The following is a 17,997-nucleotide window of genomic DNA, read 5'->3' on the forward strand; positions in this document are numbered from 1 at the left end:
AATGAATGGAGATTTATAGGAGAAAGCAAAGTATTGTAAGCAGGAGAGTGGTCTGCCATAAGAATTAGAATGACCTCAAATTTGGATTTGATTTCAGTAGCAAGAGTTTTGATCCAAAACATTTTCCTAGAAAAGATGAATTGCCAGTGACCAAGAAATGACAAAGAGTAAATAGAGGCAGACTATGAAGCTTAACAGGAAAGTCATTTGGCTTCTTTCCCAGGCCCCATTCCCCACTTTCTAGGTTCATAAGTTGGGATGACATTTGAATCTGTTCCTGTGGGTGTTGATGTGGTGGGGAAGATGGGAATAATGGGACAATCACATTCATAGAGTTCCCTAACAGGGACTAATAAAAATTCTCTTGTTCCACAGCCCTGACAGTGGCCACACCCTTTGCAACCATCTACATGGGCCTGTGGAGCTACAATTGTGTCCTCTCTTGTGTTGCCATTGGCGGGATGTTCTACGCCCTCACCTGGCAGACACACCTCTTGGCGCTCATTTGTGGTAGGTATTCTAGGATCCCAGGGCCAAGGGTCTCTACTTATTCCTAGCCATAAAATACATACTCAGTCATAGATTTAGATGGTGAAAGATTTGTAGAGATTCAATCAACTCCCTCATTTTACAGATAAGGGAATTAAGACCCAAAGAAATTACATTCACCATCTATGTGACTCTGGGGCAATTGCTTCAACTCTGTGGGCCTTGATTTCCCCATTTGTCAAATGGAGATAATATCTATCCAGTCTAACTCCCAAAGAAGTAGTATAGATGAACAAGGCAAAATATTTGAAAGCACACTGAAAACATTACCAGCAATAAGAATGTTTAAGGCATCATTCCAATGGAACCTTGTCTCAGCCTACAGACACAAACAGGGTAGAGAACATACATTCAGACATTCAATAGGCTGCAAATATATATTGAATATCTACTGTATGATCAGCCTTCTGTGTGCTAGGTCCTCCAGGGATACAGAAAGAAGTGGGGCTTGGGTGGATGCTTGAGGAAGAGCGAGATAGTGGGGGCACTCCATCCAGGTGAAACCCCACGAGTAAAACTGCAGAAATAGTGATAAAGAAGCTATGTGCTAGGGGCAGTAAACACATGGTGGTGGTGGTGGTGGTGGTGATGTGATTTGGATTTCTATAGCAATTTAAAATTAGACAAAATGTTTTCTTTGCAACAGTCCCATGAGGTACATCTTGAAAGTAAGATTCTCATTTTATAGATTAGGAAACTGAGACTCATATCAGGAAGAAGAAATCTCACCCAAAATCATTTAACCTCTCTTTGAAGACCTCTAGTTATGGGGAAATCACTACCTTAGTCAAACAACCAATCTACAAGCAGTTAGCGTCACCATCTCTGTACCCAGCTACATACATGCTAGAGATGGAACACATTTCAAAAAGCACAAGCCACAGTTTCTATCTTCAAGTGTTAGTTTATAATCTAATTGAGGAAAGAAGATATAAAAGGAAGAAAACAGAACTAGCAACAAAAAGCAACTATAATATGAACCAGGGAAGGAGAAAGGGAGAAAAAGGAATAAGAATTTATACAGCTCCTGCTAGGAGCCAAGCACTGTGCTTGCCTTTACAAATATAATCTCATCAAATATAATATAATCACAACAGTTCTGGGGGTAGGTATGATTCTTGCTGGGGCAGACAACAGTTAAGTGGCTTGTCCAGGATCACACAACTATGGAATGTCTTAAAATTTGATTTGAAAGTTTTCCTGATGGTAATTATGGTTTTCAAAATATCGTCCTCACAAAAACTTTGTGTCCTATATAAGTAATACAAATTTTGTCTTGCCCATTTTACAGGTAAACAAACTGAGGGTCAGATAGGTTAATTGATTTGTGAATGGCAAGTATTACAGATCACAAGCACAGTGGAAAATCTGCTGGATTTGGAGTCAGAGGACATAGATTGTAATCCTGCCTCTGAGGCTTGCATCTATGTGATATTAATCAATGTGGACCTCAGATTCTTCAACTGTAAGATGAAAGGGTTAGAATAGAGGTCTTTTTTGGCCCCAGACCTCTAAATCTATGGTTAACAAGTGTTGAAAGAGGAAATAAGCAGGAAAGAGGAAATAGGTCAGTGTGTAAGGAGAGGGGGCCAGGGTTGCCTGCAGGAAGGAGGTTGTGGATAACTGGATCTCCCTCCCTCTGACTGATTAATCTTCTCTTCCCAGCATTGTTCTGTGCCTACATGGGAGCAGCTCTCACCAACATGATGTCAGTGGTAAGTATGGGATTTCTTGGGTGGGAACCTAGCGTGGAGGACAGGCTTTAGTGCACTGTGCAGGGAGGCCTCCGTGGCAATTTGTGATGAGCTTCTTAATCTGTAGCTCACAATCCCATATAGGGTCTCACAACTTGGGGCTTCTGTAACTTTTCCCACTCGTAACCCCCTTTTACCAGAGAGATTTCTACATGACCCTGGTATGTGGGTATATAAAATAGGTAACCAAATCAAACATGTATTGATAAGAAATCATAATTTTGTGACCTTCACATTCAGTTATAATGTGGAGTTGCTGCCCACAGTTTAAGAAGCTTTGTCACAACTGAGTAGGGTGCTTTATATAGTTGTGTATATTTATGTGTGTACATATATAAAGATGTATCGACATACATACCTAAATATGTACTTTTAATATTTATGGTTGTGTCCATATTTCTGTTTAAATATATAAATGAGGCATATCTGTCTCTGTACCTCACAAGGATTCACACACATGTGTATGGTATGTATGATGTGGTGGGAAGAGAATGGTATAAGAAACATTTCTCTGGAGAGTCTCAATAAAGTGCCCATGTAAACAATGAGCTGAAAAATCCTGGGAAACAAATGCCCAAAGGCACCAGGACCTTAGATCTTATAGCAGAGTTCTTCCAAACCTGAATTCTGATAGGTCCCATTTGTCCACTGAGAAGAATGGAGATTTACTCTTTTTTTTTCATATCCTTCATATATGTCTTCTGTGGGTGGACAACCATCCCATGGTCCCCATTCCCATCAGAAAAATCAAAAGATTTGACAGTGAGCCCCAAAAACCTGATGTTCTTATTTTCAGATTGGCTTGCCACCTGGTACCTGGCCCTTCTGCCTCTCCACCCTCATTTTCCTGCTTCTGACAACCAACAATCCTGCCATCTACAAGCTGCCACTCAGCAAAGTCACGTACCCAGAAGCCAACCGGATCTATTACCTGACAGTGAGAAACGTAGAAGAAGAGAAACGCCCCACTGGTGATTAGTCTGGGCCCCATTTAAAAAAAAAAAAAAGTTATTTTTTCTGTGTTCTCCCATGTCAACTCCTTCAGATGTTAAACACATGCAAATCATCCCATGCTGCTAACCTCTCTTTACCATCTCATATTCATGTAACAATCCTTACCCTCATCACCAAAAAAAAAAAAATCTGTAACTCACTTTTCATTGAAGATGATTTTTCCTCCCTCTTTCCCCTTAATTCCCATAGCCATTCATCATCCTATATTAGTGAGAGCTAGTAATGAGCTTGCTGTAGTTAAAATTAAGGAGGGCATTTAAAAGTCCATTGACTTAAAACAGACATTATTTTGTCTCTGGAAAGGTGATTAAGACATAATCCTATTGGAGTATTTAACTGGATAGTAAATGTTATAAAATCAAGCTTGATTCTCTACCTATATGGAATCACTAGGGAGACAATGGTGCACATGTATAAATCAAAATAAGAAGCACATATATGAATTTCAAGAAAAGGTTTCCTCTTAAAGGGAAATATTCCATCCTGGTCCACATGTTTTAAAACAGAACTGGGTGACTGAGCAGCAGATCTGAGCCAGGAAAGGAAAATCTAAAAATTCAAGTGATTTTACATATATTCATATATATATTTTAAAGAGATGAACATTAAAGATCAGCCAATTCTCAATAGCAGTAAGGAAAGCAGAAAAAGCCATTAATCAGAATGCTATTTATATACCTATTCAGGATGTTAATCATTTGTTAGCTTAAGTCAAATGTTTGGGTGCAGTTGTCAGTCTGAGAAGTTGTTGACCTAGTCTAATAGGAGAAAATTCAAACTGACTTAAAGAAACTCACATTTTAATCAAAGGTCATTAGTGATTGAACAAAGAGGCAGAATCCCATTTATAAGCAAAAAGCAGCCCAGGGAAGTGTGCTGGATATAATTGGATAGCCTGAACCAAAAAGTTTAGCTTACTTTCCCATGTGACCTGAGGCAAAATGCTACCTCTATAAGCCTCAGTTTCCTCAGCTGAAACACAAAAAAATTGGAGTAAATAATCTCTAAAGTGCCTACTAACTCGAAATCTGTAGTCTTAACCTTATCAGTAAACCTTCATTTGTTAATTTTATAATTATTCTTCCTTGCCGTAAGCCTGAATTTAATCTTTACTTATAACAAATATGCAAAATCCAAGAGGGGGTTGGGGGGGATGGGGAACCAGGCAGCATTCATTCTGTGGATCCAGAAACATGGTCTAAAAGTCTGGCATCCATAACAATAAGTCCCATTTTTAAATATGAAGGCAAGGAATAAATCAAAACTAAGGCAGTCTCATATCATGGGTAATTGAATAGGCATTCTTAAGAAATGACAAAGATATAAATAAATAAATAAAATGTGCCTGTAACAAAGAAGGAAGGAAGGAAGGAAGACAGAAAAGAAAGACCGAAAGAAAGAAAAAGAAAGAAAGTAAGCTCCCCATCAATGAAAGTGTTTCTTCACCAAATTACCCATCACCAGGGATGCTATAAGACAGAAAGAAAGACAGAAAGAAAAAAAAAGAAAAGAAAAAGGACACAGAATATTGAGATTAGAGATTCAGACACAACAGGAGTTCCATTCTTGGACTAACAATTGCCTAACCTTTTGTGGACTTGAGTTGAATGATGATTATGCTGCACTGAGCATGCAATATAGAAGGGAAATGCTATAATACAGAGTTTAGTACCCTGGTCAGCACTCCAAAGTTCTTCACTACAAATTTGCTGCAAGACCTTAGACAAACTACTTTGTGGTTCAATTTCCTCATCTGCCAAATGAATATATTAATGTATCTCTGACCTGCCACTCTATCAAGTATTTTCTTGAGGAATGAATGAAATATTAAATGTATAAACATTTTAAAGGTATAAAATACTACTATATTTTCCCCTCTGATATGAATGAGAAAGTCTGTACCTGGACTTGAGAATAGTTTATTTCAGTACCGGCCTACTCCTAAGTCTAGCCATGAAGAAAGAAGAAGAAAGTTAGAATTGGGAACCTAATATTCTCCTTAATCCCTCACTCATCCGTATTCAAAAACTGGGAGGAAAGGAAAGAAGAGAGTTGTTTTTTTAATATCAACTCCTAAAATGACAGAAAAGGCCATGACCTCAGAAGTCCACTGAAGGATACCAGGGTTCCCAGCACCAGGGATGGCCCTCAGGTGAATTATGATTAAGTGGTTTTTGTCTTAGGTGCCTTCCAATCTCTCTTGCCACATCTCTCCTTCAGGACAGTCCTATCTTTTCTTACACATCCATTGAGTCCCCAGTATTGCTGTTGGAGATCTACCAACCACTCCTTGATAAGGTACTGCTAGATTTAAGATGTCAGTCAGGTAAAAACAGTATATGGTATGGTCTTTCCCAGGTACATCTGAATCTGAACAAGGGATTCTGGAAGACCAAAAATCCTTGAAGAAGCAAAGAAATGAAGATATTAAAATAAGATAGACAACAAGGGAAAGAAACATTTTTATGCAAGAAATTTCAACGTCCAATCCCAAAGTCAAAGTCCTTTATCCACCTATTTATGAGGCTAGATCACTGACAAGGCCTAATAGCCTTTTTGTAGTTGTGATTTCTCACAAAGTGAGAAATGGCACTACCCCTTTCAGAGCAGACTCAAAACATTTGGTCTGAACTGAAAGTTTTTTATTAGTCATGCTTTTTAATAGGAGGAAATAGACCAGAGGAAATATTTTGATGGGAAACACTATATAAACTCCTTTAGAAAAAGTCATGATCTGCCCTTTCACTCTCTACCCCAATCCTAGATCCTTTCCATTCTCCCTCAATAGCTTTTCTTTTTTAAGGCATCATGTCAGATGCCTGTTTATTATTTCAAGCTCTCTCTTCAATCTCAAACAAAAGCAATTCAATTCTTCAGGAAAAAAAATGAAAAAGGCAGAACCTTTGCCTTTAGAAACCTTTCAACATCTCTTTATATAGCAGGATTATCTACATATGTGAACTCAACCGTAGGATTCTTTAAGCATGAGGATGTTGATGATGGAAAGAAAGTTGCCTCCTAAACTTGTTAGATGGAAGGACAAACTGACAGACTAGGCTGTTGGATTGTTAGATAATAGCTACTTGCCCCCAAAAAAATATTATAATGTTTAAAAGGTCATCTGGAAGGTAGGATTCATGTATATCTTTTGGGCAAAAAAAGGATGATATCATCTAGATTATGTCCTCTCCCACATAGAATAAGTTAGCTTCTGCCCTAAAGACCAAACTCACAACAATATAGTTGCCAACAATCTAGAACCAAGAAAATGAACTTCCTGAAATTGGTGGATTTCTATTCAAAATTATTAAGATCTCCTTCTCTTGACACTGCTATCCCTCATCTTTGTGATGTGATAGTCTCACGGTCCTCCTATTCCTCCAAATACCCTTAGACATTTAGAAGTTATCCTCCCTCAGTCAGAATCCAGCCTTTAAAGTAGATCCTTTCAGGAGTTGTCTTCCCCAAATAGACATGAGATATATGGTCAAAGACCTACTGTAGATTTTTCTGAAATAGAATACTCATAGATTGAGCCTTCTAAAGTCTACTTTGTGTTTTGATTCATTGAAAACCATACCTTAGGAAAAAGGACTAAGTTAGCAGAAGTCTATCTTGACTACTTTCTTATTAATGTTCTCCCAACCCCTACAAAATCAATGAAATCCATTCAACAATTTTGACTGGACTAACCCATAGGAATGGTTGCTTGTGTAGACAAGAGTAGACATTTACTTGCTTATTGTAAATGCACAGAAGTGCCTTCTGTTCTCCTAAACTTATCCCACTTTCTCATGAAGTCTTCACGATTAGTTTCATTTCTTGGCTTTACGCTTTGTTTCTGTCAATATACAAATATTTGTGGGAAGGGTAATAAATTAGGCATTATGAATCCTTTATACCTTATGATGAAAGAATTTATTAAGCCTTTTCTCAAGAGCCAGCTTTGATAAGGAAGGGATAGAAGGAAAATGAGGATATTAAAGTATTTAGTTCTGGGCACCAAATTTCAACTGGAGCTTATCCAGAGTAGGATGATGAACATACAATTCTAGGAGAAATCAATCATTCACAAAATTGAAGATGGTTAACCTGGAAAAAGGAAAACTAATGAGGAATATTTTTCAGAAAGGGAATTAGCATCATTTTATGTAGCTCTAAAGGGTAGAACTTAAGATTAATGTGTGGAAAAGACAGTGGCAGATTTCAACTCAAAATGAGGAAGAAAGAACATCTTTATAATTAAAGCTATCCAACTGGAGAATAAGCTTTCTTACAATGCTAGTGAGGTCCCTATCAATGAAAGTGTTTCAGAAGAAGTTAAATGATCCATCACCAGGATGCTATAAGAGGGATTCCTATTATAGATTCCTTCTTTGGGGATAAACTTGAGATTAAAGCATCTCTAGGATACCTTTTACTCTATGAGTCCATGATTTTTTGACACAAGATACTAAAAGAAAAGGGACAGGTAGAAGCCACCACTTCTAAGAAAAGGCACAGAAAAGATTGAGAAAGACAAAGACAAATTGTTATTTCCCAATTTTTCTCAGGGACTTCATGTGTGGTTAAGCAGAAGGACTTTTTAAATCAAAACACTCAAAACTATTATCTGTATATAAATGGGGTATTGCCAATAAAATTCCTCTCTTCCCTTCCCTCATCCTGCCCCCCTCCTAATAATAGGATTTGTAATTTCTCTAACATGACCACTCTGGAAAAATATCAGAAAAAATATTAAAGTCTCATCCCCTTTAAAATATTAAAGTCCTTTTAAGATCTGTCTTCCTAGCATGTATTGTTATGATTGCTATAAATGGCTTATGATTTATTGGCTTGTTTATTTTTCTATTTGAATCTGCCAGTTACCTTGGTGGGTGGGAAGACTATGAGGAGAATCGGTGTCCCAAAACTTTGGTGGGGCTGGCCACTTCATTGTGAACATGATTTCCACCCAATAAACTATAGTCTCATTTAGCAATTTCAAAGGTGTTTGATTTTTGTGCAAGTTTTTAGACCATTCTTTTTATTTTCCTTTAGTTTTTCTGTTATGAAATGAGTGAAGCCTTCTTCCTCCAAAAAGAACCTCTTGTCTCCCAAAAAGGTCCTGAAGGGGGAAAGTTCAAAAAAGCCATCTCATTCTTAGTAACTTCAAAATACGTTCTCTCAGGAAAATGTCCCTCCTCAGTACTTATCCAGTGCAAAGGATACTTGGAAGTATTTATGTCCATGAAAGAAGCTAAAGAGAGTCTGGGTCCACATCGTCTTCACTGTATTCTACCTTTTCATAATCAGCCCCGTGTAGAAGTACTAGTACTTTACTGTAGAAGTACTTTACTGAAAACTAGTAAAAGCAGGCACCTCCTACAAGTTTAGAGGGTTTAGTGAAGAGGAGAGTGCAGTGTTTGGGTAGGTCAGATAAAACCGTGCTGAAGCCGGTGCACAGAAATAGAAAGAATACTGGATCTAAACCTAGGAGAATCAGTTGCATCCCCTCTCTGCCAGCTGTGGCTTGTATAAGCTTGGACAAATCATTTCACCTCTGATCTCTACAATGTCCTCATCTTTGAGATAAGGGACTTGGATAAGATCTCTAAAGTCCCTTCCAACATGGAAATCTCAAGTTTCTATCTAAAATTCAAATTTCATATAATACTTTAAATTGGCAAAGTGTTCAATATTTTATTTATTTATTATTAAAACATTAGTTTATTTAAGCCTTACAACAAGCCTGTAGGGAAGATTTGGTGAGTAGTATTATCTCCATTTTATAGATGAAGAAAGTCTCAGAAAAGCGATTTCCTCATAGTCATACAAACTAGTAGGTATCTGAGAAAATGCCTTCTGACTCTGTTCACTACAAGGTTTCAGGAGTAAAGAACTAAATATTCCTAAAATCAAAACCTCTAATCTGAGCATAAAAGTTTTCAGGGCCTTCTGGAGAAGGGATTCAGACCTTCTACTCTTTCCTGATTGACTTTCCACTGACCAGGCCCTGCATATTTTATATCTAGTAACAACCCTGTTCTCTTCAGTCCAGGATGAGAATCCTTTAACCCTTTGAAACTCTCTAGGATACTTTTCTGACCTCTTCCAAAGGCTTGAGTGCCTTCCCAAGTGGCTTCCCAGGACCAGTGAAAAGGCAACTGGGAAAATGACCCACCTCCAATGCCATGTAAGGCTCCAGAAGTGAGTTAGAATGAGGGCATTGCCTCAGGTGTCAGAATAGAGCAAAGAAAGCTGAATCCAGTTGGAAAATGGCAGCAAAGATAGAAGGAAGGAAAATGGCAGCAAAGATAGAAGGAAGGATCACAGCAAAGGAGCAGGGTACTTCTGTGAGCTCAGAGGTAACTAGGTGGCTCACTGTGATGTCTCATAAGATGGTAGATCTGAGTAAGTGACAAAGGCTTCAAGGGGACTAGGATGCCCCTGGATCTCAGAGCCCCTGGAAAATAAATGATACAGAAGAAGCTGCTATCTTTGCCACTGCCTTAAGGAAGCTGGACCAACACAGAACACAGCTCTCCTCCTTTCCTCAGATTGTCGGATCCGCATTAGGCCCTTCCACTTTGTTTATTTTTCTTTCTTTCCATGGAATGTCCCCCATACGAAGCTCCCTCTTTTCAGTAATTCCACACGAACTAGTGAGGTGGTAGAAGAGACTTGAGCGTCAGCTCAGAGGTTGCCTGCTCAGGTGTATCTAATGCCACATCTTCAGACCTGGTGGGCTGCTCTGCTCCCGATTATTGCCGTGTTCCCAGGCCCCAGGCAGCTGATGCGTGGCCCGGTAGAGCCCAGGAAGCCAAACAAAGTTTGTTTAGATTGGGGCCTCACCTCAAAGTCCGCAGCCTTTGGGGAGCTGGGAGGATGAACTTCCCTAATATAAAGATCTCTGGGACACTCTTTCCTGCACGAGACCTAGATGCCCCCTCAGGAGCAATAGTGAAAGCCTCCTTTACAAAGATTCAGGAGTCCAGTATCCTGGACAGCTCTCCTTAGGAAGTAATAGCAGTAGTCAGAAAAAGAAGAAGGCTGAAATTTTCCACAGCATTAGGTGCACCTTGGGGATAGGACTGGTTAGAAACTTCCACTGGAGGCAGGAAGGGGGAAAGAACTAAAAGAGCTTATTAAAATTGGATATTGATCCCCCCTGAGGTGGAAGGAGAGAAGAGGGACACTTAGATAATTGCCATCAAGGCAATTACTAGGACCAGAATCATCCTGAAACTCTTTGCTAGCAAAGAGAGCAGCCAGGATATAATATACCAGCAGGAAATGGCACAGTCAAGGGCACTACCCCTTTAAGAAACTCTGTTTGCCCAGCAAATTACACCAATGGGGAGACCATGGTAACAAAAGTCTACTGTGCCAGGGGAGTTTAGGAAATTATCACTTGATAGAAAGGCTAGAAAGAGAGAGAGAGAGAAGTAATAGCAAGCCAGTGAATTGCAAAGAGAACATTTCCCCTCCTCTTCCTCCATCCCCCATTCTTCTTTCTTCCCCTTCTCCTTGGTACCCTACATCCATTGGCAGCGATGCTCCATAAGTGAATTTAGAGGATGCAAGGAGATTTGTAAGTTACTAAGTAGAATGAAATAAAGTGATTCGGGGGCAAGGGAATAAGAGTGTAGGGAGAAGGCATCTGGAAACTGAGCTGGAAGGACCACCCTCATCAAGGGGAAGGGTGCTCTTGACACCCCAATGATCTGGTGGTTTCTTGCTGAAGGGAACCCAAGAACAGGGTCTAAAGAGAGAGAAGGGACCCACCTCCTGCCAGGACACTCCAACTCACCTGCTGGGGAAGGAGAAAGGTTTGTTTCTTCCTGTTAACCCTTTTTCCCTGAGATGCATTCAAAGAAATCTTGGGCTTTGGGGACTTGCAGACAACTTCAAGGAGAACCACATACCACAGAATTTGAGAACTGCATGAGAACTTAAGAGCTCATCAAATCAAATCCCTTTCCTGAGGCAGCTATGTTGTGCAAGAAATAGAGCACCAAGCCTAGAGTCAGGAAGATCTGAATTAATTCAGCCTCAGACATTTCCTAGCTATGTGACCCTGGGTAAGTCATTTGACCCAAGACCATTTCCTCCCCTGCAAAAACTGTTGTGAGAATCAGTTATTTGTAAAGTGTTTGACATGTAGTAAGCGTTATATGATTACTAGCCAAATATTATTACTGTTGTTATTATTATTCTACAAAAGAGGGAATGAGGCCCAGAGTAGTGGAGGCATTCATCCAAAGTCTCACAGTTAGCTAATGGCAAAACTGAGATTAGAATCCAGCACTTTCTGGCTCACTGGGATGTCTCATGGGATGGTGGATCTGAGTGAGTGTTAGGGCTTCAAGGGGATTAGGATGCCCCTGGATTTCTTCTAGTGTGCTTTAAACTCTTAGGAGTTCCCCAAATCCCCAGGGTGTTCTTGAACTAAATGTTATCTTTACCATAAGCATCTCCCTTCCTATCTTCCTCTCATCTTAATCTTAAGTCTTAAGACTGGCTCTAAAGACCAGTTAGCCTATTCCTTCTCCTAAGGATTTATTAAAAGTGGTCTCCATATCCATCATTGGTTTGCAAGATTGTAAGTGGATATCACATTCTTATCACTGTGTGTATTTATCATGATCTAATAGAAAGAACTGAATTAGGGAGTTGGGAGTCTGGGTTTCACCCCCAACCCTGTCCCTAACTAGTTATGTGACCTCAAGCAATTCAGTTCACCTTTCTGGTCCTCAGTTTCCCCATCTATAATATAGTTGAACCCAATAATTTCTAAAGTAATTTCCAAGGCTAATTTCTTGTTTCTCTGATGTTCCTCCTGCTTTACTGCCTTAAATTGGACATTTAATTTTAAAGGGGTCCTTTGACTACTGCCTAAAATAGATCTATAAATGATTTGTTAATTTCAATAATTGATATATTTTCTCTCCTAGAAAATATGATAGCGAGCATAATAGGAGTATTGGCCTCCATGTCAGAAGCCTGAGATCCTACACTTTTTATGGTCCTACACTTTTGTGGGTGCTGTGAGAAGTCACCACTCTTAAAGAGTTGGTAATCTAATTGAGGAGAAAGGGGTAACATAAAACCACTGGTGAGCTTTGAAAAGAGTGGTCCTGACTTTAAAGCAGTACCACAAACTTTTCCACAACTGTAAGCGCTGTCCAAAAGTACAAATGTCTGCCTTGGGAAGAAACGAGTTCCCTGATGTAAAAAGTCTTTAGACAGATGTGAGATGACCACCTATTAAGCATATTGGGTAGGGAGGAAACCCATATTTCACATTGGGATCAGAATAGATGATCACTGAGGTCTTTTCCAACTCTGAAAATGCAGAGAACTGAGAAACTGCTGGGGATGACAATGAGCAACCCCCCTATATCCCTAGAAGGGAGTGGATATTTTCTTATTCTCATAGAAGATACAAAAGTTGGATTGGGAGAAGAAAAACAGGGAGGATTTAGATAGGAAAACATACAATGATAGGATGGTCTATTCAGGTTATAAAACGATGGAGAAATAAATAGAAGGATTTATCATGTCAGTGAAGAGATCTGCCAGATGGGAATGAAGTTTGTATAGTAGAAGAGTTGGGAACAATTTAGATAAAACCTCCCCTTCCTTGGGTGAGGAAGGTGGCTTGAAGGAATTGGAATTTATAATACTAGATGATCAAAAAAATTAACTTTCTAAACAAGGAAGGAACAATGTGATAAAAGCTGTGTTTTGGGATGAGAACTCTAACAGGGTGTAGGTTATATTAGAAAGGGAAAGTCAGAAAATTTAGTCAAAAAGTTTTTTGGAGGTATTTTTTTCTGATAATGCAAATACAAGGAGCTGAGGGTCAAGGGTCATGACAGTAAGAATAGAGAAGGAAAAGATATGAGAAGTGTTGAAGAAATTGATAGCATTTGATGATGGACTGTCTATATTTTTAAAAATTGGTTCCTTCTCCCTCACTCCATCTTTCCCAGCCTATAAAAGAAGTTGAAAATCAATCCAACCAATTATTCTACTGGTGAGCAGCTCTGAGAAAAGGTACAGGTGTACAAGGTGTGAACAGGTGAGAAGGTTAAACACTATTGGCTAAAATCAGATCTGTGAATTAGTCATGGATTTCAATAATTCATACCCTCTCCTCCCCAGAAAGGTAGTAGGAAATAACAGAAGGAACAATGGATCCAAAGTCAGAAGTCCTGACTCTAATGGTTCTCTGCTATAAATTAAGTATATGACTGAACCTCTGTTTCATCCTCTGAAAAATTAGAGAATAATAATACTGGCACTATCTTTGAAGGTTTTGATGGGGATAATACTTGGTAAATCCTGGTGTTAATGAGATTTTTGAGTAAATCCTAATTATTACGAATTAATTATTATGAATAACATTGAGAATTGGCTAAAGAGTGATTAGATGACAATGATTTAAAATTCACTTCCTTGTGCCCATGTTGACATGCTACCAATCGCTTTCCTCAAGTCTCCCATTTTTTTAGGTTTTCCGGGGATTTTGTGGGGCTTTTGGCTCTCGTTTCCTTTTTCTTCCCATAGGAAATGTGAGCCATGGTTTAAAAGTCAGAAAGCGCAGCCAGGAAGACAGACTCTAGACTCAAGAGTAGTCAGGAAGACTCATCTTTGTGAGTTCAAATTTGACCTCAGATGTTTCCTAGTTGTGTGACTATGGCCAAGTCACTTAACCCTATGTGCCTCCGTTTCCTCAGCTGAAAAATAAACTGCAGAAGGAAATGACAAGCTGCTCCAATATCTTTGCCCAGAAAACCCCATATGAGGTCATGAAGAGTCAGAGAGGACTGAAAATGATTGAACAACAATATTCTACACTTGGATCAGTGCTTTGCCACTGACTAATTGGATGACTTTGATCAAGTACTTCCTTTCTCTGGGCCTCAGTTGCCTTATCTGTAAAATGAAAGGACTGGATTGGGTGATCTCTTTGTTTCCTATCAGCTCTAGCATTCTATAACTTTATGATATTCTGAATAATAGCTTAAAAGAATTAGAGTTTAACATGAAAAGAGATGACTTTTCTCAACAACTCCTCTTTACAAGGCACAAGTGAATAAATGTTTGTTGAATCAAATTGAATTCTATGCACAGGCCATTGAGCAAGATGCCGAAAAGACAAGAATAAAAAATTATGTTTCCCTTGTCTTGATGGGATGTAAAAATCTATTAGGGCCAATAAACTTACAAATCAATATAAATCAAAGCAGAATGTGACGGAAGGGAAGGAAGAAAACAAATATTTGTTAAGCACTCACTATGGACCAGGAATAGGCTAAATGCTTTACAAATATTATCTCATTTGGTCCTCACAACAACTTTGGGAAATAGATGCTCTTGTTATCCCCATTTTACAGCTGAGGAAACCGAGGTTAAGTAACTTATCGAGAATCACCCAATTAGTCTGAGGCTGGATTTTAAAATCAGGTCTTCTTGACTTCGGATCAGAGGCAAAGAAGTAAACCAGGGGAAAAAAATCTAACAATATTTGAGGAAGGAGAAATCATCATCAGCTGAAGTTATCAGCTAAGGCTTTATGGGGAAGGTAGAGCTTGAGCTAAGCCTTGAAGGAAGAGAAATATCTCAATATGGGGTAGCGGAGGTATATTTTAGGCTCATGGGCAGTGGGCATGGATCCATGGAAGCAGGAGAGAGAAAGACATTTAAGAGACATACTGCTAGTAGAGTTTGACTATAATGGAGGGAAAAAACTAGAAAGGTATGAAAATATGAAGAAGATGAACATAATATGAGGTCATAAAAGTTAAATAGGAGCCTGACTGAGGAGGGACATAAGTCCCAGGCCAAGTAATATACATTCTATCTTATAAACAATAGGGAGTCACTAAATGATTTTGAGCAAAGGAGTGACCCCATCAGACCTGTGTCTTTAGAAGGAAAAAGTGAGGGCTGCCTCCTTTAATGCTGGCAAAATTGCCTTGGATTGAATGTGAGTGTATAGAGACAGGAGGCCAGGAGGTCAGAAGCGATGCTGAGGTGATACTGAGGGTGTGACTAATGGATCAAACTGTAGCTACATAGATTATCCACAGTGTGAGCTCTGCATTGTTCTTTGTACAAATAATGTGGAGCTGAAGGAAAAAAAAAAAATAAGCTCTGAGAGGTAGGTTTTAAGAGCCACATCCAAACCCAGTAACCAGGGGAGATGTCTTGCAGACCCGTGGCCCGTTAGAGCAGATGGCTTTGTATCAAAGAAAATCTGAACCCTTTGTCTCATCTAAAGGACCTTTTTTTCCTCTATCCAAAAAAACCATTTAGAAGTTACAAAAGGGAAGGAAACACAGACCCAGCTGTGGCCCGCGTGTTTATCTACAAGACTCAAAGTGGACTTTCTCACCTTTGACATCTGGATGGTTGGCATTTTACGGGGTCCCTGCTAGAAGTCAGGTCAGGTTTGGCTACTGTGGGAGGGCTAGTCTTCTGGAAAAGCGTTTCCTAACAAACCATTATCACTCATCACTGCCTCTCCCTTACCTGTAAGCATCACTAGACGCTGGCCTGGGAAAACATGACTAAGTCTCCCGGCTAAGGTACCCTGTCCTGAAATGGGCCTGCGTGGCATCCAGCCCCTGCATCGGAGCGCCTAATGAGGCTTCTGGGGTGGAGTGCCACGCTCCAAGCACCCGTGGCACGCCGAGCACTTACTGAACTCCTGAGGCTTTCCCACAATTGCAGGAGATGGTGAAGAATGTGAGCGCTTTCTAGGTGCAAAGTCCCAGGCCAGGGGTAAGAGGGATTCCTAGCCCTAATAATGAAAACAGTTTAGATTGCTTTGTATATAAGAGAGGCAATATTGCCCAGGGGAGAGAGAAGAGCCTCAAAGCTAGGAGGACCTGGATTCAAGTCCAGCCTCTGACACACAGTTAGCTGGGTGACTTCTCCATGTTCTAGATCTTTTTCTGAGATTAAAAACTGCAGAGAAGATGCTCACATGAGGAGTTCATCATATCTATTAAATCACAGGTCCGATGGCTCTTGTCAACGATGAGGTGATTCAGACTAGTTCCAATGGTCTTGTGATGAAGAGAGCCATCTGCACCCAGAGAGAGAAGTATGGTTCACAACATAACATTCTCACTTTGTGTTGTTGTTTGCTGGCATTTTATTTTCTTTTGTATTTTTTTTCCTTTTGGATCTGATTTTTCTTGTGCAGCATGAAATTTGTGGAAATATATATGGAGAAATTGCACATGTTTAACATATATTGAATCACTTCCCAACTGGAAGAGGGGCGGAAAGGAGGGGGGGGAAATTAGATCACAGGGTTTTGTAGAGGTGAATGTCAAAATTCTCCATGTATATATTTTGAAAATAAAAGGCTATAATTTTTTTTTAATCCCTATACAGGAACAGACCTATAATATATAATCCTGCCTTGGGCAAGTTAATAGTCTGAACTTAAACACATAAAGTACCTCACTTTTCTCATCTGTTAAATGGGGATAATATCTGCCTCTCCCCAACGCAGAGACCATAACAGGTCAGCACACTTGTCAGTGTTAAAAGCATTATATTAATGTGAAATTTAAAATTATTAGTTATCAGCTGGAGTCCTGGCAGCCGCCAGGTGTTGAGTGTGTAATCGTTCCCAGTACCAGGGATTTAAGACAACAGGTTACAACCTAATTTAATACAAAGCTATAGTATTACACAGCTGGCAGCTGAAGAACCCAGCTGATAGGGATAACTGACCTGTAATTCATACTGGCCCAAGGACACATTATAGAAATGATTCATGTAAAGTGTGGCTGGTTAAGATGGAGAGGATAAAGGCTGTAAGAAGTAAGCAAAGATTTCTCAAGGTCTTCAGAAAGAGACATAATGACATCAACCTATTGCTGTCTTTCCTAGAATCATGGTTTCTAGGCCATAAGTCCAAAAGATAATAACCAAAAACTTTTTTTCAGTTTTTTTTTAAATTAAAGCTTTTTTATTTTCAAAACATATACATGGTCAATTTTTCAGCACTGACTCTTGCAAAACCTTGTGTTCCAAATTTTCCCCTCTTTCCCCACACCCCCTCCCCAAATGGTAAAACAATGCAATATATATTAAACATGTCCAATTCTTCCACACATATTTCCACAATTACCATGCTGCACGAGAAAATCGGATCAAAAAGGGAAAAAGTGAGAAAGAAAACAAAATGCAAGCAGAAAAAAAGAGTAAAAATGCTGTGTTGTGATCCACACTCAGTTCCCACAGTCCTCTCTCTGGATGCAGATGGTTTACTTCATCACAAGACTATTAGAATTGATAATCAAAACCTTGAGCCAATAGGCAGCTTCCCTTGTTCTACCCAAGACCAACCACTACGCAAAATAGTCATAGTATGCATAGTATGGGTTGAGAGCAAGCAGGAATGGCATTCCATCAAAGAACATTTTTTTCCCTAGCATTTTGTGCTTGAATTTACATTCTAAGAGATTCATCCCTTTAATAAAGGCATTGTTCCCTATTAAATCAGGAAGAAAGGATAACTAAGTCACCAACACCAATCCAAAGAATGGCTACTTTATTAAATTTCTCTTGGCAAAATTATAACATTGGATTCTTATTTTCATACATACACTTGGGTTAGGCTAAAAAAAAAAAAAAAAGATTAAAAAATTAAAAAATAAACCCTCTTAAC

General features: G+C 39.2%; 1 protein-coding gene across 5 annotated transcripts in view; it reads left to right on the forward strand.

The window, feature by feature from the left end:
* SLC14A2 (solute carrier family 14 member 2) overlaps positions 1 to 17,997 on the forward strand; it is a 679,109-nt gene that overhangs the window by 629,150 nt on the left and 31,962 nt on the right. For 4 of the 5 annotated variants that reach the window (XM_074279251.1, XM_074279254.1, XM_074279253.1 and 1 more), the window contains 3 exons: positions 376 to 510; positions 2,215 to 2,264; positions 3,100 to 3,274. In XM_074279251.1, the coding sequence (XP_074135352.1) occupies positions 376 to 510; positions 2,215 to 2,264; positions 3,100 to 3,274 (360 nt within the window). Of the gene's footprint in view, positions 1 to 375; positions 511 to 2,214; positions 2,265 to 3,099; positions 3,275 to 11,048; positions 11,129 to 17,997 lie in introns of those variants that run through there. The other variant, XM_074279256.1, reaches the window with a different exon arrangement.

Source organism: Sminthopsis crassicaudata, chromosome 1, assembly GCF_048593235.1.
Source record: "Sminthopsis crassicaudata isolate SCR6 chromosome 1, ASM4859323v1, whole genome shotgun sequence".
NCBI lineage: Eukaryota > Metazoa > Chordata > Mammalia > Dasyuromorphia > Dasyuridae > Sminthopsis > Sminthopsis crassicaudata.